The sequence below is a fragment of the Apus apus genome, chromosome 1 (assembly GCF_020740795.1).
Source record: "Apus apus isolate bApuApu2 chromosome 1, bApuApu2.pri.cur, whole genome shotgun sequence".
Taxonomy (NCBI): Eukaryota; Metazoa; Chordata; class Aves; order Apodiformes; family Apodidae; genus Apus; species Apus apus.
Window position 1 is genome coordinate 141,489,407 of NC_067282.1, and position 22,358 is coordinate 141,511,764.

A 22,358-nucleotide genomic window follows, 5' to 3' on the forward strand; every position below is an offset into this window, starting at 1 on the left:
AAAAAAAATTCTTCCCTATTCGGGCATGACTTGGCCTCAGTGAGCCTGGAGACAGTCAGCAATGCCTGCTACAGCAGTATCCTGCTCAAACAGGGAGAGGAAGGGAAGGCTGAAGCTGGTGGCTGACTAGCCAGGAATATCAACTCTCCCTGTCTGAGCAGTGGCTCCAGCAAATGATTAAATACATGGGTGCATTTGCTACTGAAAATAATTGACAGACAAGAGTTGCTGGCTTGCAGAATGTCTGTGAGCTGGGGGTGTCCAAGGATCAAAATGTTCATCTAATTAGCACTGTGAATCACACACAACATTTTTAGCTCTTTGTTAGATGAAACAAAAACCTGGATTTCAGATTGCATATTCAGCCATAAGATTAGTGTCAGGGAATTCACGGTGTTGCTGGTTCACCAAAAAATGTGAGAATAGATTCTCCTGAACAACAAAACAGAGAGCAAAAATATGCTCTTTGCGCTTGAGTTCTCACTTACCAGACTTGAGCTCTGCAGAAGGCTCACTGATTGTGTTCTTCTGTTTCAGCACATTGTCTAGTTCTTTTAGTCCTTGTTTTCAAGCACACTAAATCTGTCTCCACACCACAGCTTATTAGATCAAAAGCCCTTTCAAATGGCAGTGTTTTCCTAGTGACAAAAAAAGTTTCCCATTTATCTGACAAACTGTCCTATACCAAGGACAACCAATCAGTTCCATGTGGTGAGAAGCAGCACAAGAGTCCTCATAACATTACATTGTGTAAGCATTTATAACCACTTAAGCAGCTAGTTTTGAGAACCTTTTGATAACTTGAAAACATTCTTCCCCTGTACTCCTTGTAGTAATGTTAGAGTGTTATGGGTCCATCTGCAGGGATAAAGCTTTGGAAACAGGTAACTTGCACTTTCACATTCTGCTTCCAGTGGACAGATGGAAGTAGTTGCCATCCTTAGATGTAAAGCTAGGCAAACTGAAGAGTAGAGTGCTGGAAAAAATCTGGAAGAGAAGCTGGAAGTTTGGGATTAATATAACACTGGGCAGAGTAAATGGGTAGCCTGGTGGAATACTTTGTTTGCATGTGTTTGGCCTTCAGAAGCAAAGGCAGCCTGATTAGTGGACTGTTTTGCCTAAGACCCAAAGCAACATTTTACATCTGCTTGGCATGATTCTGGTTATATTAAGACTCTGGTCTTAAGAACTGGTCCCATGTTTTGAAAAGAACAGTGCTTTGAAACTCTAGATTTCCACAGCAACGGGTGTCCACAGGAATTTGTGGATACAGGACATGCAAAGGTATTTTGTAAAGAGCAGATAAACCATCTGGGTAGATACAGTCCTTGACATCTAGTTTTCTAGCTTTACACAGCCACTTCTTCAGAAAGACAGAAGATGCAGTAGGCAGAGTGACTCACACCTCTGTTTCTCCATGAAGGCTACTACACTCAGATCTCCACGCTGGCGGACGTCCAGGAGAACGTGATGGAGTACCTGCACGTGCTCAGCCGTCCCATGGTCATCAACCACGACCATGACATCATTTGGACTGAAGCCTACATGGACAGTGCGGTAAGGACCTACCACCACAAGCCTCTAGTCAGCGAACAGAAGGGCCTATAGGCCAAACTGGCCAAGGTGTTAGACACCCAGCTAGCATGCTAGGCATATATATAACTTGTCCCAGTTTCCCATCTAAATATCTCATGTGTATCAAAATCCAAGTAAAGTCCTGAAATTTATGTAAAACCAGGAGATGGTTGATGGATAGAAACTACTGGTCTCTGGCTCTGCTAAGACAGACAGTATTTGTTTCCTGCCAGCTCCTGGGGTTGTGATATGTATGCAGACTCAGGTCTGAATCTGCAGTGACCAGGAGCCCAGGACTAATCACACAGGCACAGATGATTTAAGGAGTGCTTCTGTAAAAGCAGGTTACCTTCTAAAGGATTATACGTAGGAAAGATTATCTACAGCTCAGGTTACAGGTCACAGAGATTTATTTCCTCCAGCCCAGTAGCCAACTGCATACTGCTCTACACTCAAAGATTCAGATCTCAGTTTGGAAAGCAGGTCCACGCTTCGTACCTTGAGCTAGCAGGACCTAACATCACCACAGCAGCCATGTGCTCAGCCTCTGGCCTGCCCTACAGGAAGACTTGAGACATTTGGACAACACACAGGTGCTATTACGGTGTTGTGTTGCCAAGGCAGCTTTGGAATTTGAAGGAGTGAAGGCAAGGACAAAAAAGTAGAGCACCACTGAAGGAACCTTCTCCTGCACTTCACCAAATAGAAGACATTCCTCAATCTCTGCCTCCATCCCTTTTTATATGGCAGAAAAAGAAATTTACAGTTCTTCTTTTGGGGCTCTCTGTACATTCAGGGAGACAAGGTTGGGTTTTTTTCTTACACTGGACTCTTCACTCCAGAGCAGTATCTGCACAAATGTGACAGCTAGAGCTGACCAGAAATGAGATTTCCCTCTTCCAGAAAAAATAACCTGAGGCCTCAGGACTGTTTATACTATCTGAGGGGAAAAAAATCTAGAACCTGTACAGAGTCCCACTGTGAGACTCAAGTTATGGGCTCTTGTCTGACTAGCTATAGTTTTAGGGTGTCTGCCACAAGCCTGGGGAGAACCCATAGTTTTGGGGTTTAAGGTTCACAGTGAGAAACCTGAACTCTGAGCTGCAGTAGAACTGGGGGTACTAAGCTTACCTTTGTAGCAGGGAATGTGGAAGGCCAAGTCACACGTGGTCGTTGTTGATGCTATGCTGAGTCAAACCACACAAACCCCACAAAAGAAATACTTGCACCATCATGGTGCACAGCCATCATGCTTGGAAGACTCCTGTGGGAAGGGACCATCCCCACATCTGTGCTGTGGCTGACCACTGAGGCTGCAGTCATGGCACACTAGCTCTGTAGTGACATGGGGATGTCTTTTGCTGCAGGAGCTGTGCCAAGTGAGAGCTGGGGATATCGTACTTGAGTATGCTAAGCAAAACCTCCCTAAATGCTACTAAGTACCCAGCACATTTATTCTATTAGCAGGAATGCCACTCTTGGCACTGGTGTATGGTGTCACACTTCCCAAAGCAACCACAGGGATTTGTTTGCTGCACCTTTTTTACTGCATTTCTTTTCTTGCCTCTTGGCTTGCCATTCTCTTCCTCCACCCCAACCTTTCCCATCTTTGATTCATTCCTCCATTCATGTATTCATTCATTTGTTCATCTGTGTCTCTCACTAGCTGCCACAATCTGAGGAGGTAATTGCACCCCTGTGTTTTGTTGTGCCAGTTGGTGGATCAGTGCCAGCACTCACAGCCACAGCTGGCCTGTACATCTGGAGGGGGGAGGCATTGGGGCTGCAGCACTGGAGGAGCCTTCTTACACTGGCAAGAAAAGGAGAGGAAACATTGGATGTACTGGAGAGCTGTGCTGTGCTGTTGGTTCAGAGTAGATTGGGGTGTCTGTGTTGTGCAGTAGCTTAGTTCAGTGGATCTATAATTCCATATGCCCAGTAAGTGCCAGAGAAGTTTACTTGCTGTGTGTTAGTATGAGGATTGCTGTGAATGGAAAGTTTCCACAAAGCATCATCCAGACCAGTAACCCAAGATACCAGGCTCAAATCTACATCAAACTATTGTCTAGATTATTGACTGGCTCCTTTGCGGCTCCCAGCATGTATAGTTAACAGAGACAGGAGGTCACTTCTTGGCTTGCTACTTACTTGACAAAATGAGAGATGGAAGGGGGATGCTACTGGCATTAAAGTCCTTTTGCTAGCTAGGCATGTCTGGAAGACTCCTTTGCACGTCTTCTCTGTTTTACCTCCTTTCATGTGTGTTTTTAGAGCATCTGTCTTTTGCAGTACTGGGATCATCTGTTAGCTCAGTACATGTGCATGTCCTGTATCCTCTGTAGAGATAGCTCATCATGTTGTATCATCTGTCTGGATCATGATTTTGTCTCTGTTTTTCGTAAGCTTAGACTCTTCAGTAACAAGTATATATAAGCAGGCTCCGTGTGTATTTGTGCCTTTTAAATATTTGCCTGTGGTGTTTGTCATTTGTGGTATTCATGTGTTTGCAATATAGATGATATCTTGTGATTTTGCTTTTATTTGTGTTGCCTTTCTCTATTCTGTGCTCCTTGTGTTGGTGGTTTTTACACCTGTTGTGTAAGTGCTCATGTCTACACTCCCAGTGCGTGGTGGTTATAAATTGTGCCACCACTTCTACGGGTTCCTGTCTCCTCATTAAAACAGCTCTTTAATTTCTCCTGCTTCAACACATGTCACTGGCTTTCATCCCATCCTCATCACCCCACACGAGCAAGCATCCATCCCACAATCCTCTCGGATAGAGAGTATTGAAAAGTGCTGCCATCTGTTTTTAGAGGGATGTGGGAGGCAAGGAGGTGGCTAATTGCAATCAGCATCTGGGGTCCTTGGGAATTCCAGTGCCTTTCTTGTGGGTAACCTGTGGTATGGCATTTGCTAACACATGGCTCGTTCTGTGGCAGCTCTTCTCATCTCAGGCTCAAAGTCTGTTGCTCATGACAACAGTGGCTATGCCAGTCTTCAGCAAAAAGAACGAGACGGTGAGTGCTCTCCTTCCCGCCAGCAGAGGTGAAATGGTGTAGCAGACCTTTGTGGGGTTTTAAAGCCAATGGGTCTCTCAAAGAACACCTGTGGCAGGATATGCAGCTGATAATTAATCTGTCAAAATGATAATCTGTCATTTTCTCTGAATGCTATTTCTTAAAAATACCCATTAAACATGACACTTCTCCCTGTTTTGTCCCTTCCATTTTCAAACTGAGACTAATTCCCAAACTCATAACTTTTCAAGCTTGAAGAGATCTTTACCTTGTCTAGTATGTGTGTTTTACTGCAGACCTTCGCAGTTCACGTAGACAGTCCTTTGTGAGCCCAATAACCTGTGTTTGGCAAAAATGTAATTTAAGAAAGGCATCCAGCCCTGAGCTCTCTTTGTGTTAAAAAATTGTGTCTAAATCCCACTTTCACTTTTTCAGGCCTCACCTTCCTGTCATAATGGCTTTCTCTGCTCAGCTAGATTAGAAAGCCAGTACTATTTGGTATTTTCTCCTGGAAGGCATCTTCTACACCACAATAAAGTAATACCTCACTGTATTTTGATTAGAGAAAAAGCTTAACAATTTGGGTGTCATTGATAAGGGCATTTCCTCTGGGTTTTGAAACCCTTTAAACAATTTTCCATACCATTTCTAGCTCCTCAGGACCCTTTTACAATGGGAGATTGTACCTTGCCATTGCTGTACAAGACACAAACTCTTCCTCAAGGTTGCATGAAGAATTGTCTGCCTTCTCCACCTGAGGCTGGTTTTAACCCGTATTAGCACAGCACTGCAGTGGGAGCCTGTGTGTCATTTTTCCTTCATGCTCCCCAGTGTTTACTAAACAACTAGTTTCCCATTTCAGGGGAATTCCTGCAGTCCCTTTTCCTAGGTTAACAATTTTGTGTTTGGTTTATTTGGGCTAAGTTATCAACCAATCCATGTTGTTTTGCGTTATTGCCTTGTCCTTACTGTTATTTATACATAATGAATGCAAGTTTTTGCCCTCAAATTTGATTTCAGTGATTTTGTGTTACTTCTGAATCATAGTAAAAAATATTGACTAGTATTGGGTAGAAATACTCTTCTCCATAAATGCTGAAGTAACCCCTTTAGACTTTTGGAGGTATGTTAGTTGGTTTTGAATTAACATCTGCACACAAGCCTAGAGAAGAGGATATGTGAGAGACTGGTAGGAAGGCAATAATATGTATTTTGGTAGAGAGCTACCCATTTTTTCTTCTGAAAATGGATTCTCCTTTGTTTTTAAGCGATCTCATGGCATTCTTCTGGGTGTGGTGGGCTCTGATGTACCACTGAGGGAGTTGCTAAAACTTGCACCACGGTATAAGGTAAGACTGAGATAATGCAGTTTGTTACTTTGGACAGCAAAGTCACTAGTCATTCTTCCATGGGTGTGACTGAAAAATCATTCTTCTGTCTGTAGGAAGCACTCTGAGCATAAAGCAAGAGATGTTGGATGTGGTCATGTGTGGTTTCTCTATAGCACAAGGGAAATAATTCACCGCTAGAAGCTCTTAGGCTGCTTCAGAAACACAAGGACTAGATGATCCAGTAGATTGGCAACAGGTCATGGAGCCTTTGCATCTTGACTGTCACCAACCTAGATCCCTCAGAGATTATATGGATCTGACAGCCTGTCTCAGAAGAATGTGTTTTATATCCAGTTCCCAGTGGACAAAAGCTGCCACACCAGCTAGCAAAAAAATTAAACCAGGCTTACTTGTCAATACTTGTAGCAGAAAACCTGCTGTTCCTGTACCATTTATGACATTCTTCATTGTTGCCCATTTTATGTGCAACTCTGTTGTGCCTGCTGTGGAGAGCTTATTCTGCCTCTGGGTGGTAATTGTCCATGAGGACAATCACTCTCTAGGATGGAATCTTTTTCTGACTGTACACAAATCAGCTACTTGTCCATTCTTTTGTGCATCCATGCATAGCCAGCCTGCTCAGACAGAGTGAACAGAAACCCAGAGATAAATAGTTTGGGATGGACCCTATTTTCTGCTAGTCAACTCCTTTAAAAGGAAAATATTTCTGAATATTGGTGGTGCCAGGGTAACAGTGGAACCCATTACACAGCAGTGTTTCTAGCTAAAGTAGTAATTATTGTGATGCCTCTTTCTCCAGCTGGGTGTCCATGGATACGCCTTTCTGAACACCAACAATGGCTACATCCTTTCACACCCAGACCTCCGTCCTTTGGTATGTATAGCTGTGAATTTGTGAACCTTTGCTTACTTGGAAACAGCGGTTTTCAGGGATGCTACTGATTTCTTGTATTTTATTGAGCTATGAAGGCTACCAGGCTCTGATATATAGGCACCCAGGAGCACAAGGACTGGAGAAATCAATTCCATATGCATAGATATATACATGCATACATGAAGAGTAAAGGTACCTTGCCTGTCTGTTCTGCCTTAAGAGTGCAGTTGCTGTACTGTGGGGGTACATGTGTGTGTGTCCATGCAAGGTTCCACTGCTGGGCTGAAGAAACAATTCTCTTTGCTAGGGCATATCTTCTACAAGAAGATTCAGCACAAGTATCACCCTGGTAATAGCTACCCAGCAGCTGTAGTGTTGGACATTTTGGAAATCTGAGGCCAGCAGGGTCCAGTACCACAAACATGCTACATCAGAGACAACTTAGAGACTGGTAGGCTACAAATATCTTCTGAGACTTGAGAGAGTGGACACCAGCACAACGTTTCTCCCTCGTGGTGCTACCTGGCGTTCCAGACCACAGTCTCTCTGCAAACACACAGCTGGCCTTGCTACCCAAGGCATGCAATGGGTTTCCATTTCATACACATGCCTGTCAGCACAAATCTACTTATGCACAGCTATTAACGTGACTGCGGTACAGGCAAGAATAAGTGCCACCCCAGGGCTTTGCACCAGCTGTCTTCAAAAAGGCAGCTTTGCACAGGGAGACCACAAACACGAGTAGTTACTTCACTGTGTGAAGGGAAAGGACACATTGTCTTTCCAGGATGGGGCAAGACACAGCTAGGCAAGGGCACTCCTTTAACCTCTACCAGAAATTGGCCTCTCTTCATCTGCTTTACACCTTTTCCTTCACCCAGAAGATTACAGGGAAGTAGCTGTCTTGCGTAAGTCAGCCCTAGGTGGAAAGCCTACCTTTCTGCCAGTGCAGCCAAAGCCTAATTCCTATCAGAAAGAAAACCCTCCTGCTGGTATTATAGTGTTAATGGAATTACACTCCTAGCTGTGAGGAAAAAACTTATTTCCTGGAGGCAAGTGTATTGTACTGATCTAGAAGAATATTCTAACAAAGGAGCTGTAGCCTTTACCTGCACGGTTATTTGTGTTCCTGCTTGTCCTTTGCTCCTGGAACAGCCTCTCCCACTTGAATTGTCCTAGCCCTACACTGTCTGCATAAAGAAATACAGGGCATGCAACCAAGAAGGTACTTGAACCCAAACATGGCCTTCCTAGTCAGAGAAGAAATGAGACACCCCCAATTTTTCAAATTACATATCAATTCTTAAAGGATTTGTTTAGGAAGTTATCTAGCCACTTACTTGGGTTTTTTCTTTGTTTGGTTTTGTTTGTTGGTTTGTTTGTTGTGTTTGTTTTGTTTTTAATATGCCAGTATAAAGAAGGAAAGAAACTGAAGCCTAAGCCAAACTACAACAGTGTAGATCTCTCAGAAGTGGAATGGGAGGACCAGGATGAAATAGTGAGTATCAGAAAGTTAATTTAGCCTTTTTTGGAGATCCTTCTTTCCATTACCTTGTGGTACTCCTGTTTATTCCATGCTAGACTGGCTCTGACTAAGCAATACTGGTGGCCTAGAGGAGTACAAGGATAATGCACCCCTACAAAGTGCTCGTCTTCCTTTTCTAGTAAGAGTTTTCCTTTCCATGGAACAGGGAGTGAAAACACTGGAAGGAGGAAGGATCCACTTCGGAGGATTCTCCAGGGAGTCAATCTGTGTGTATGTGGCCCAAGTGCTGCCTTAATACAAAGTCAAGATAGAACAGGAGTATTGCAATGTCCCATGACATGCCCATACATGTAATATGTGAGATACAGCTGAAACTACTCAGCTAATGAGATCTGCAACAAGGAAGAAACTGCATTCAAAAAGAGACTATATTTTGCAGTCACTATTAATAATAGACAAAGATGATAAGGGACGTAGACATTTGAGAAAAAAAATTCCAGGAAACCATCTTATTACACAGGTGAAGAGGCACTGAAAACAACAGTTGAACTGAAGATAAGATTAGAAAATACCTTTTCTACTGTCTTTCAAGCAAAATTATTAAAAAGCAATAAACAAGGGACAGCTTGCACCTCAGCAGCTGCTCATTGCTGTGTTGCACAATTAGGAACCGAGATATAATGAGAAGGTAGAGACGCTCCTCTGTGGCTGGTTTTCTTTTACGCAGAAGAATTAGGAGACAATAGGTACTTAAGTTACTAAGATGAGAACTGAATTTGGAGTAAAACAGAATTAGCTGTGGGACACGTGCTTCTGGATTACAGGGGAGACCGCTGAGGTAAATGGATCTGATGCTATAGATATCCACCTCACAGGTAGGACAAACAACTGCCCAGCAAGAGGATCAAAGTAGCTACTGTTGCTAGTGCAGGCTACGTACAAAGGGCCACATCAAAGGAACTTGGGAAATAGAAGAGTGGCAAATTGAGAAAGGAAACGCTAGAAGACTGGGTGTGAAACATGGAAAGAGACAAAAACAAGAGGCTTTACATGCAGTGGAACCACCAAGATGCAGGTTGCCAGTGGCTTTTGTGGGTTTGCTGACGTCTTCTAGGAGCTCTGCTCCCACTGTAGTTTTCTTTCTCACTGGGGCTGCTTTTAGAGCTGCTCCTCTTTACTCAGTTTGCTGGTTCGCTTACAAAAAGAGATAAGTCAGGAAATATGAGGACTTTGCTGTCATATTTATTTGGTTAGCAGGTTCCTGTCTGATCAAATAACACTGATACCTGAATGCAAATATGACCCACAGTGTAAGGTTTCTGTCCCTAGGCAATCGCAGTAAAACAATCTGGTGGAAAAAAAGAAAAAAAGTTAAAAAAGGCATGAAAAAGAAAGCCACTTTGTGTTCCTGTACTGCATCTTCCAGAGGAATGCAAGGTTGCAGTCAGTGAGGGTACAGAGGCATTCAGTGATGCAAATGCTAGCTGCAGTGTGACTTCAGCAAGTCTAAAGACTCTCAAGATACACCCACTGCAGCAGAAAGCTGCCAACATTTCAGCACTCAGATTTGCAGCTATGGTATTAGATCTATGACAGACTCAACATCAGCTGCAATATCATCTCAACAACACTGATAAGCAGCGAATTCAGACTGGAAAAATATGCCCAAGTGCTAATGATGTGTAATACAGCCAGCTGCTCAATAGAAATCCCAGGGAGGAAAGATGGCACTGTCTGGTAAATACCAAGCGAGGCGCAATAGTGCTATCTGCAGCGAGGCAGCCAGGAAGCTTGGGCTCACTTGTAAAGCAACACAGGGATAATTCTCAGTGTGAGGGGAAAAGGGAAGGGTCAAGAGATCCTGCCCAGGAGTCTAAGAGCTGTCACCCAAATAGATTTTCTTCAGCCTTCTTCAGAACCACTGAAGTAGAAATTAGTCCACAAAGATGTTGGAACTGAGTGAGAAAACACAGAGATGTCGTGAGACCCTTCAGGTAAACGGTATGTCTGTGTTGGTTTGAAATCACACAAGCAGACAGGAGAAAGGAGTGAACAGCACTCATAACCAGTGATGGAAATGGCACAGACTCATTGTCCTGGAGCAAGAGTTTGGTGTTTGGGGTGTTGGGAACTAGTGCTTCAGCATGCACCAGACTACCTCTCCATCCAAACTCTGCTACACACTTTTCAAAGTGGAGGCCAGCAGGTGCCTGAAGTATCCTGCATAAAAGGGACTGAGTATTAGGGAGGCTTGCAGACACCAGAGCTGTAATTGACTTCTCACTGCCAGAGAGGCTATTGAGGAAGAAGCAGCAGCCCAGACTGCGGCACCAACCTACAGCCACTGTCGGCTGGGGGCTGGGCACAGGACAGGTAGCTGGCCTGCAGACTAGATGGAGCTGAGGAGATCCAAGGAGTTCTCACATAGTCACTGATTTACTTAACTGCCTTACAGAGCAATGAAAGCTGCCAGAATTTCCAGAAGATATGGATGAAACATTAATATCTGAACTAAAGCCACAACCCATAGCAAATGCTGCAGGCTGTAAGACTATACACAGTATGCCGTGGCTCTGGCAGAAGGTCAAGCACTCTTAGCCAAAAGGAGTAACAGTACCAGGCAGTGTTTTGATTTCCAAGATGTGGGCCTTGGGAAACACAAGCTTTATATTTCAGGTCTGTAAATAACCCACATCAAACAGCCATAATAAACAAAACTGTGGCCTTGTAAAGCAAACGCAGTTGAAACTGGCCAGCACCTGAATGGAGGCCTGTCTCTGGAAGTAAGGAAGCAATTTGTGTGAATGAATAAGTTACTTCCCACCTTTTTTTTCTATCCAGGCTGAAGCAATAGACTGATATGCTCTGGCAGGTTGGATCTAAAGTCAAAGCCTCTGCACTCGTGGAAAAATTCCCTGGCTCTTTATTGCAAGAGGTTGGGACTCACTGGGAAAATGACATTTTGCCTTTAGAACCTGGATTGAATAAAGTAGTCTTCTCACTGCCTGTCATACAGTCTTGCTTTGCTGTGTTAAACAGCTGCTTTGCTGCACCTCAGAAATAGTGCTGGATACACCCAATAATTTATAAATCAGTTTTTAAAATGTCAAAGAGCTTTGGAATCGGTCTAGGGGAGTTAGTGGGTTTCTCAGGTGTCTCCTCTTCCAGGCTCTGAAAGTACCACACTAATGACTTTCTGGCTGCCAAATGGTGAAGTCTGAAACTCGGACTGGCCATTTCACAGCTTCCAGATCCTTTCTTTTTGCTAAAAAGACACATCAACAAGCTTTCAGCAAAAGCAATTATTGCTCTGTCTTATCAGCCTGACTGAACAAGGATCCTGACCACCGAGAACAGGTTTTCTGTTTAAAAGAAACAAGAAAGAGCTGGGGGGGTGGAGGGAACCTATGCTCACACTCTTTTCTGTCAGCCCCTGTATGTTAATGACAAGTTGCTCTATTAATTCCTGTCCTGCCCTGCCTGGAGACACTAATACTAATCTTGTTCACCTCTGCAGCTGAGAACTGCCATGATCAATGGGGAAACAGGCTACCTGACTATGGATGTGAAGGTTCCTGTGGATAAAGGGGTAAGAAATTATCCTTCTGTTCAGGTCACACAAGGGAAGAGATAGGAAATGGATGCTGAAGAACAACAAAGGATGTGGTTTTAATGCTCAGAATTTCTGAGTGTGAGGATTTTATTGTTTCACCACATACATAATACGTGCTAAAGACATAAAGAAGAGCATCATTAAAAGTGCTTTTTATATTGGAAGTGCTGCACAGATCCCTACTTTGTCCAGGAAAAGCCAAAAAAGCATGTTGTTCATTGTTTGTAAGGATGTGAAATGGATCAGAGATCTTCAGGAGCTCAGGATGGGGAAAACTATGCTGAGCTGATCAAGATAGGAGGTTTGGAGACTATTCTGCAGCCCCCTTTCCTTACCCAAAAACACTCATGAAAACTTTGTTCCTCACTCTGTCAGAACCTTTGCCCAGGTCCAGGATTAAATTTCTATGCAAATATTTGCAGACATTTCATGAAAAGTTCTAGTGAAATGGAGACTTTTGAACATTCCCTACCAGCTCTAATGTAGGGTTATACATCTTCCCTTGGAATAGGTACAAAATTATCTTGTACATTTACGTTCACTGGTACTTTTTCATTCAAGTTTACTTAACTCTCCTAAAGATTTTGGCTTTTATCATTTCCTGTTAGGAAGTATTCCAGAGTTCTGCAAATTACACTGCCCAGAAGTCTTCCATATTTCAGGAAAATTTTCCATCTTTTATAGAGAGCATTTTTTTTTTTCAGCCATCAGGCTGGCCGAACTGCTCCCATGCTAAGACACAATCAACACTAAATCCAATAAAGCCACTGCTGAAATGGTGCCGCTTCCTAATTAAGACACCCCTCTGTTTCCTCCAAACAGTTGTACTGCTAGATCTTGTAACTAAATTCCCTTTCTCTATTCTTGGTCTTGGCAACTATTGGGTACTTGTCAATGTCTTTGCCCTTCCTCTCCTGGGCATTGCCAACATCTGCATTTGAAATACTTGTGCACTTTTCAATCCAAGCAGTTCAGCAATTTTTTTTGTTCTCTTTGTCTCTTGAATCATTTCTGCTACACAAGTACCACAGAGCTTCACTGAATTCTTTGAGTACTGTTTCCCTATTGTTCTGTAAAGAGCATCTATTGTCTGCAATAGGATATTTCTGAATAGGGAGCCCCAAACCTCCTTTCTGTTGTCCCCTCAATTTTTTCTCCCCCCCCACAGCTATGTCAGAACAGCTGCCTTGCTTTCCATGTTTCTTAGCAATTTCTTAGCTATTTTTTCCAGTTGCCATTTTTCCATGTGAACCCCACTCCTCTTCTTTGTCCAGTCTTTCTATTATTCTTTTTCACTTTTTCTCAGAATGCAGAGAAATGTTGCTTTATTTTGCCTTACAGATGACTGTACATAAGAGCTCCTAAGACTGAGTCTGTTCCTCTCATTAGATCTTTTCCCCTCAATGCCCTGTTGCTTAATGTTTCTTTTTGTTTCCCGTACTGCAGCTGGTTTTCACTCCCTATCTTACTTAAGGCCACTTTAACTGATTCTTTACAATAAAACTTCATGAGAAGTTGTTTCAAGTGCTTTATATAAACCCAAATACATTGCAGGTCAGTTATTCCCTTCATCCATTATCTGTGTTATTCTGTCAGAAAGGCAATCTAGGTTTTCCAACAAAATCTCTTCTTTTTAAGTCTGGATTGATTATTTTGCTTGCTTAACCTCTTTCTCTGTGCACTCTTAACAGCATTTCTTCTGAGTCACCAAAAGATGCCTTTTTAGTTCAATATTTTAGGGATATCTGTCTGCTCCCCTGCCCAGGGAAAAAAAGACAACAAAAAGTAGCTTTGGTAAAAAGATACTACCTGTTTTATTCTGCAACACTGCAAGCCTTATGAAGCACAATAGGAGACTGAAGACTGAATGCGACAGTTTTACTGTTCTCAGAACACATGCAGAGCAGGGACCAGAAATGTAAGTTTGCAATTCTTACTTGTACTCTGCTAGCTCCTGAAGCAGAGCAGTATTGAAACAAAGCAAGTGCTGACAGAGCCTTGAAACAAAGAGAATGAAGAAGTCAGACAGTGGAGAGAAGAGCTGAGTGAAGGGGATAGAAATTATTCTGTCAGTCCCATAAATGTTGATTCCCTGGGTTGATCTCAGGAAGATATTGAGAGTGGGCTGAGATAAGAGAGGGAAAAATAAGGACCAAAGACACAGGGCCACTGTTACAGAGATCTAGTGGCAAAAATGCCTTTGCTTGCAGCTAGGGTACGAAAGGGTTGTGACTGTGAAAGCAAAGGAGTGAGGACATGGGTAGGAGCTGTGGCAAGCCACTGATATCCCATCACTCACTGTGCCAACACCAATGTTCTTGTCTTCTCCTTTGCTCTGCACTATGTAGCAAAGTCCTGGCTGGTCATCCTCAGCCCCACTTGGTTCAAGGGTGCCCCTGCTTCACTTCTTTCCCATGGATAAGTTGTGATACCTCCAGCTGTCTTGGGAAGGGCTGGCCATCCATCCTGTCCCCCTGCCCAAGCAGAGGTTTGCCCTCCCTCCAAGATGCAAGTGCTGAGTGGCTTCATGTGCAAGAGGGGCAGGTCAGGGGCACAAAAGATGAGCAGAACAAGCCCTGCTGAGGGAAAGGGTCTCAGAATGATGGCTTCCCCAGGCCATTTTCTACTGTATCCTTTCTCCCAGGAGCAGTCCTGCATCCCCAGGTCTCCCCACCTACACCATTGGATCAGACAGGTAAGGAAAAGGAGGCTTCATACCTCTTGTACCCTCCGTACAGCCACCAAAATACCACCATAGTCCTTGAGGGTATGACAGCACTTCTGGAACATCACGGCTCAGCAAAAGACTTGGACCCTGTTGCCCAGCAGTACACAACTGCTGTGCATGGAGAGAGAGGGAAAGGAAGGGCACAAGCCATCTGCCACCTCGTCATCTAACAATAACCCCCACCCCCATCAGCCCCTCCGCAGTGTGCACAAGCTCAGGGCACACTGTGGAGCTGGCACTGGCTCATCCTTTGTGCCTCACTCCACTTCCACCACTGCACACATTCAGCAGGTTAGAGCAGGCACAACCTACCCTGGGGAACACTGAGTTTTCTGTGTTCACTCCCTGTCTCCCACACACATCCTCTCACCTCATTTTCAGGCTGGAGCTGGGATTTTAAACATATTAGGGCTCATATACAAGCATAAGGGCTGGATAGAAACTTTCCAAAAACTTTCCTCCTTTGGAAAAGAGTTCCACTGAAATCAACACTTTCCTACAGGAAAAGGCCAGTCTGGCAAACAGCTGAAGTTCTGAAGCAGCTTTCAATAATCTGAAATGTCTTCAGTTGAAATGTCAGTCTGAAAAAAATATTTTCATGTGAATCAAAATGGCTTGGATTTGAATCGGCACTTTTCTTCAATTTGAAAATGTAAATGTTAGTGTTTTTTTTTTTTTTAATGGAACATGTTAATGTTTTGTCCCAATTTGTCATGAAAGCCAATGTCAGACATCTCAGCATTACTCACAGGAGTGGGGAGACTTGACCCCAGCTGCCCACCCACACGGTGGGTAGGTTTGCCATCTTGCCTCTTCTGTGACCCCACTTCTCCCTCCTAACTGCCCCACTGAGCCCCCCCTGCTGCTTGGGATGATGATGATGTGCAAAGCCGAAAAGGTTGCTATGTATGGCAAAAGAGCAGCAAGGCTCCAGTGGGTTGGCTTGGAGGGCTTAAGTGGGAAGGCAGCTTCCCCTGACTCCTTTCTGCAGTCTGTACAGGAGCCCTAGAGCAAAGAAAAGTTTAACTGAAGCCCTAGATGGAAAGACAGAGAGACTGCCTGGATCCTAAAAGTCACAAATTGCTGAATACACTGAATATTGCACATTCATTCCTACCTCGAGCCAGCCCTAGCAGGATGTGAAGTGTTGGTAATGATCAACTGCTTTTGCTTAGCCTTGGGGACATATATTCTAGGGCCCTATAATCACTATGCTCTTGGTCTGTCAAATGTTCTTTCACTTTCTTATTCATGCTCTTGTTCCAGAAACGAGTTCTCTTCCTCACCAATGATTATTTCTTTACGGACATCAGTGGCACACCCTTCAGGTGAGCAAGGACTCACATGACACAATACAGTATATCAGAAGTCTGCCATCAGGGACTGCAAATTGGTTTATTTTCTTCAAAAAACTGGCTCCGACTCATGAGTAGAGGAGTGTGAATAACTGACTTCTTCGTTCCTACAGCCACTAAAATTTTGTTTGGGGTCAAGTCAAAAGGAATATTATGATTCATCTGAAGTTCAGAGACCAAAAGTTATACCTTAGGTGAAGCATGTTCTTAATTTCAGAGAAATGAAACATCTTCTATTTTCAGTTCCACTGAATATGTTGTATGTTCTGGGGTATGGCTGTAAACAAAACATTGTTATAAACTGAAAATTATAAAAAATCAAGAAAAAAACTTTTTTTTGTTTCTTCCCCAGCTGAAACGGTTTGAAATTAGCACAGATTTGAGAAATGTTATTGTTGACCTGAATCTACAATGTTGGCCAAAAAAACTGTCACCAAAAATGTTGTGTACCTCTATAGACAGGTTCCTTAGCCTCTTGTGCTGAAATCGGATCTCACTTAATCCTCTTTCAATGATGTTCTTTTCTTTAATAGCTGTGGTGGGATTTAATGTCTTTAAGGGTTGTAATTGCTGGGAATGCAGTGTCATGTTTAGGGATTACACCTCTTCTTGCTGATAAACCCTCCATTTTCCCTCCTGCCTGCAGCCTGGGTGTTGTGCTGTCCAGGGGACATGGGGAGTACATTCTGCTGGGGAACACTTCAGTGGAAGAAGGTAGGTTAATCTGGAACAGCCACTCTGTCCCAGAAACCAAGGTGGTCATTCTGAACTTCTCTGCTTCAATCCTTCTCCACAGCATGTACACACCTGTCATTCTGCCACCCAACTGAATACTCAATGTACTATCTCGTTTCAGGTTTGCATGACCTGCTCCAGCCAGACTTGTCGTTAGCGGATGAATGGTAAGTGGAGGAAATCCTGTCAGTGACACAGGACTTTGTCGTGAGATTTTACCAGAAAGTTCCCAACAATTTGGCTTCAGTTCATCCCCCTCAGTGGGTTAGAGAAAAAGCACTGTTGTTCAGGAGCTGTACCTGCAAAGACCTGATTGTCTCCAGGCAATTCAGTGCCACCTCTTCCCATGGCAGATCTCACCAAGGCCTGGCACATCCCTCTGCTAAGAAACATTTCCTGAGATTTATCCTCAATCTTCTCTGCTCAGGCTTATTTTGTTCCTCTTCGTGTTGCTCAGAATTCTGCTACAAAACCTACAGTATGTCAGACCTGTCAGGAAATTTTGTTGCAAGCTTAGTGAGAGATTGAAATGCTTTTTAAAATCCTAGCTTATTTTTGGTTGGCATTCTTGTGAACTGAGCCTGGACCTAATTTCTGGTGAACATGGAGGTGATTTATAATCCTTGTTGCAAAAGCAAGCATAATTTATGGTTTTGCTTTGTTTGGATATGAAACAGGGTGAAGCATGGCACTTTCCATTTATTGCTGTGAGGTTTGGGACTTTCATGAACTCAACATTCAGTTACACCCAGGCACATGAACCCAGTTTGTATCAAAGCCAAAATAACTATATTCAAGAAGCCCTGCAGCCCTTCACACCTCTCATTACACTGTTAAGTTTCACAGGCAGTGCATTTGAGACACAAGCAGTGACTTCTCCTTCTTCTACTCTTAACTTGAGGTGTCAGCTTACCGCACTTTACATATTCATTTCTCTTAGACTTTTCTCTTAAATCACTCTTTTCAGCCCCTCTATGAGTTGTAATTCTGTTTTATAACCCCTTCCTCTCGTTGTCCTGACAATGAAGTGGTCAAAATTGGAAGCAGGATTAGCAGCCTTCCAGTACCTGAAGGGGGCCTACAGGAAAGCCAGGGAGGGGCTTTTCTCCAGAGAGGGCAGTGATAGGACAAGGGGTAATGGTTTTAAACTGAAAGAGGGGACGTGTAGGTTAGACATCAGGAAGAAATTTTCCACCATGAGGGTAGTAAGGTGCTGGAATAGGTTGCCCAGGGAGGTTGTGGAAGACCCCTCCCTGGAGGTGTTTAAGGCCAGGTTGGATGAGTCTTTGTGCAGCCAGATCTAGTGTGAGGTGTCCCTGCCCATAGCAGGGGGATTGGAACCTGATGATCTTTAAGATCCCCTCCAACCTTAACCATTCTATGATTCTGTGATTCTACTATTCTAAGACTGGTTTCTTTTATAATATATCTGTAATACATTATCCTTTTTCTCCCCAAACTGTCCTGCTGCTCCTCCAGCAGTGTCCCTTTGGGACAGCTTTTGTTGCCACTATATCATACCATAAGCTCATTCCTCTTCTCACATTTTCTTTCTCTGTCTCTTGGTTTATCTACTCCCAACCCAGTTTTACTCATGTTGCATGTGACCCTCTGCTTTTCAGGTCTCTCCATCACATTGTTATTGTTTCTACAGACACAGGTACACATCTTACACAACATATGATGTAGGTAACTGCTGGAAGGATTTGGGACTGCTACCTTGCATTGTGAGCTTATGCCAGAGAACATAACAGCAGTCCTTCTAAGTGCAGCAGATTAACTGTTTGTTGTATTGGTAGGGTTTGACTTACAGCCACATTGTTCAATTTTGAGTTGGCATGGCATGCAGCAGCAGCAAAATCTTTGCAGCCCAAGCTTTCTCACTGATTTTTTTTTTTTTTTCCAGTTTTTAATTTCCAGAAGCATTTGGTTAACTGTGGTTTCTCTTTGCCCTTGTGGGCTGCTTCTCTCCTTCCCACCAGGATTTACTGCATCACTGACATTGATCCAGACCACCGGAAGCTCAGCCAGCTGGAGGCTATGATCCGTTTCCTCACTGGAGAGGAACCTGACCTGGAATGTGAGTCTCAGGCACCAAAAGGGCTCTTCTAGGGTTTTCTGTTATCCATCATAGGGGAGAGGGGACTGTGACAAACTGATCGGTGCCAGACTGAGATCCTTTGGCACTTGCTCACCCAGGCAAGCCCAGCTTACTTCACATGTGGAAATGAGTTGAGAATCCACTTCCTTCATTCCATAAGAGGATTTTTTTCATTTCCAAGCCACCACATAACTCGGACTTATTGAAGGACTAAGCATAGGAAATAATGAAAAGTGAAAGGCTTGAATGGAGCTTGGTGAGGGCTATACACCATGTTTAAGACAAACTGACCAGCTGGGCTAGAAGGGATGATGGCAGGAGGAGCCAGCAAAGCTGCTATGACTACTCTCCACCCCAGACCCCAGCCAGCATCATCAGAGGTCTGTATGGTGCTATCTAGACAGATGGGATCTTTCAGAACAAGGATTATTCATTCTGTTTTCCAAACACAATTGGTAACTGATTTGGGGAAAAAGAAATGTTACAGAATTACTATCTTTCCTGCTCCCTCTGCTGCTCATCTAGGGGCAATGGGTGCAAACTGGAACACAGGAGGTTCCATGTAAACATCAGAAAAAACTTCTTTACTGTGAGGGTGACAGAGAAGTGGAACAGGCTGCCCAGAGAGGTTGTGGAGTCTCCTTCTCTGGAGACATTCAAAACCTGCCTGGACGCCTTCCTGTGTGATGTGCTCTGGGTGATCCTGCTCTGGCAGGGGGGTTGGACTAGATGATCTTTTGAGGTCCCTTCCAACCCCTCAGATTCTGTGATTCTGTGATGCATCCCTTGCACCAGCTCCCATTCTCCAGGCTATGTGTGACCACACAAGCAGCTGATACAGCACAATGACAGACTGGGAGCTCTATCAAGGAGCAGAGGTGGGCAGCTGTGCATGGGAATTCTCTACACCGTTTTAGCCTTAGGATGTTCTTCAGCCCACCTCACTGTCCGTGCCTTCAGACCGCTTAGTTGTGCCATGTTCAAGCTTTTGTATGTAATGCTCCACCTCGGAGGCACAAACCTTTGGCACGTGGATGGGAATCTCTTAAAACTAAAGCCAAATGTAATCCAATAATTGTTCTTCTCTTGCACAGTGTGAGCAGACCTCTCCTGGATTTCTTTGGAGGAGGGTGAAATGAGAGGAGGAGGAAAATTTCAGGAGATTGTGAGAAACCTGCAGATTTGGAACTGCTGTGGAGGAAAAAGAAATAGGATTTGCATACATCCTAGATATGTCAGGCCTGGGGAGGGAAAGATCTGCTGGGGAGCTCTGGTTTTGAGGTCTGAATGACAGCAAGGATGGAGAAATTTTGACCGCTGTGACAAAGAAAGGATAAAGAAAGTTGGGAGAACTTGGGAGAAACTATTAAGGGAGACCTGGGATGTCAATCAAGTAAGTGGAGGTAGAAACACGGAAATGAGGCAGGGGGGTAGCTCCACCTAGAATAGCACTGAAAGGGGTGCATCTTGCAGTATGATAGCTATCACATTCTTACAGGCATGGAGAACTGAATGCAGGCAGGGCAATACAGAAATGAAGCAGGTCAAATTAATGGGATCTCAGAGTATGCCATTTAGCACATGGCATATTTGAACCTTCCTAAACACCTCTCAATCACAATCCAGTCTGGACTAGACTGGAAGCCTAGACTGGCTTGAGCATCTGGGGGGAACTGGGGCAGAAGAGTGTTTTGTGATATTTACAGGAAGGACAGAGGGGTAACAGGGAAGCCAATGAACACAGAGTAGAGGCCATGAAGAAGTCACTAGGGGCTTTGAAGAAGTTTCTTGAGTAGAATGGGGTGTCTGGTGTTCTTCTACAGGGCACCAAGAAGAAAGGTCAGAGCAGAGGTTTGAGGCAATGGTTGTGGACATCCTGTTCAACCAAAGACAAGGCTGAAGAGAAGGCCTAATGAATAACTGAATTTGAAAGCCTCTTGCTTGCCAACACTTTCAAACCCAAACCCTTCCACTGAGTTTGCAGGTGAATAACTGAAGATCTTAGCTGCAACACCTGTTCATGTGCTCTCTGCCACCCAAGGTGGTAGGTGCTGTTCTCAGCCCTGCAAGGGGAGGCCTCTATTTCTGCCATGTTGCTTCACTGCCTTGGGCAAGGCAGATGCTCCGTAATAAGGAACTCTTTGAGACATTTAAGGAGGAACATGTCTTTCTCTCCTGATTCTTGTTCTCTCTTCTTCTTAGGTGATGAGGAGCTGGTCCAGGAAGTGCTGTTTGATGCAGTGGTCACTGCACCTATGGAGGCCTACTGGACAACACTAGCCCTCAATATGTCCCTGTAAGTGTATGAGAAATAAATTAGTAAAACACCATTGAAGATGCATCTCCAGATGCTATGGGGATTTGTAGTGCCTGAAACAGTCACAGATCCCTGCACACCATGCAATAAAGTTTAGAAATAGTTCAAAAATCTGAAAGAAATAGCTCAATAGCTTTAGAAATAACTCAAAAAGTGCCTCTCATAAGTGAACTCCAGCAGGCTGGGCCTTCTCAAGCAAGCTTTTCATTCGGTGAGTTTGTCTGAATATTCTCACTACCAACACAGGCTGGGGGATGATGTGATAGACAGCAGCCCTGCAGAAAGAGACTTGGGGATACTGGTGGACGACAAGTTAGACATGAGCAAACAATGTGCACTCACAGCCCAGAGGGCCAATCACATCCTAGGCTGCATGAAGGTGCAGGTGGGATTGTTCAGCATGGAGAAGGCTCTGGGGAGACCTTATAGCAGCCTTCCAGTACATGAAGGGGGCTTACAGGAAAGCTGGGGAGGGACTGTCTACAAGGGTGTGTAACAATAGGATGAGGGGCAATGGTCTAAAACTAGAGCAGGGTAGATTTAGATTAGACATTAGGAAGAAGTTCTTTACAATGAGGGTGGTGAAACACTGAAATGGGCTGCCCAGAGATGTGGTGGAGGCCCTGTCCCTGAAAACATTCAAGGTCAGGTTCAACCAGGCTCTGAGCAACCTGATCTAGTTTAAAAAGGTCCCTGTGCACTGCAGGGGGGACTGGAATACATGATCTTTAAAGGTCCCTTACAACCCCACACATTCTATGATTCTATGAATATCACTGGAGGACAGCAGTGATTCAGATGTGTCACTGCAAGGACTGTTCAGTACCAGTTCGATGCAGCACCTAGCTCAGATGCACTGAATTTGCCTCTTTAGTTGTTAGAGTTTTATATCTCAAGGCACCCAAGAACATTTCAGTTTGAAGTTATTATGAGTTATTTCCTCATGCACCAGTTATTCCTTTGGACAGCAGCAGCATGGTTTGGCTCAACTTTCATGTGGCTGCAGGAGAAGTTCCATCTCAGGTGGCAAGGAATTTGTTCCCTAAACAGCAGCAAAGAAAAGGGAGTTTGATCTTGTCTCTGTTGGTGATGGCTTCAGACTGAGCCTCAGGAAGGGAGTGGATAGGCTGGCTTCAGCAAACACTTCCTACTTCATTCTTTCCAGTGAGGGACCTCTTGCTTGTATCATATCACACACATCT

The 22,358-nt window shown here is 44.0% G+C and overlaps 1 protein-coding gene across 1 annotated transcript in view; it reads left to right on the forward strand.

Moving 5' to 3' along the window:
- The window catches only part of CACNA2D4 (calcium voltage-gated channel auxiliary subunit alpha2delta 4), a 135,946-nt gene that overhangs the window by 32,943 nt on the left and 80,645 nt on the right, over positions 1–22,358 (forward strand). Inside the window, exons 13-23 of the mRNA XM_051641026.1 lie at positions 1,424–1,557; positions 4,518–4,595; positions 5,864–5,944; positions 6,747–6,821; positions 8,233–8,319; positions 11,825–11,896; positions 15,915–15,976; positions 16,650–16,717; positions 16,860–16,905; positions 18,721–18,818; positions 21,042–21,135. Of these exons, the coding sequence (XP_051496986.1) occupies positions 1,424–1,557; positions 4,518–4,595; positions 5,864–5,944; positions 6,747–6,821; positions 8,233–8,319; positions 11,825–11,896; positions 15,915–15,976; positions 16,650–16,717; positions 16,860–16,905; positions 18,721–18,818; positions 21,042–21,135 (895 nt within the window). The remainder of the gene's footprint in view (positions 1–1,423; positions 1,558–4,517; positions 4,596–5,863; positions 5,945–6,746; positions 6,822–8,232; positions 8,320–11,824; positions 11,897–15,914; positions 15,977–16,649; positions 16,718–16,859; positions 16,906–18,720; positions 18,819–21,041; positions 21,136–22,358) is intronic.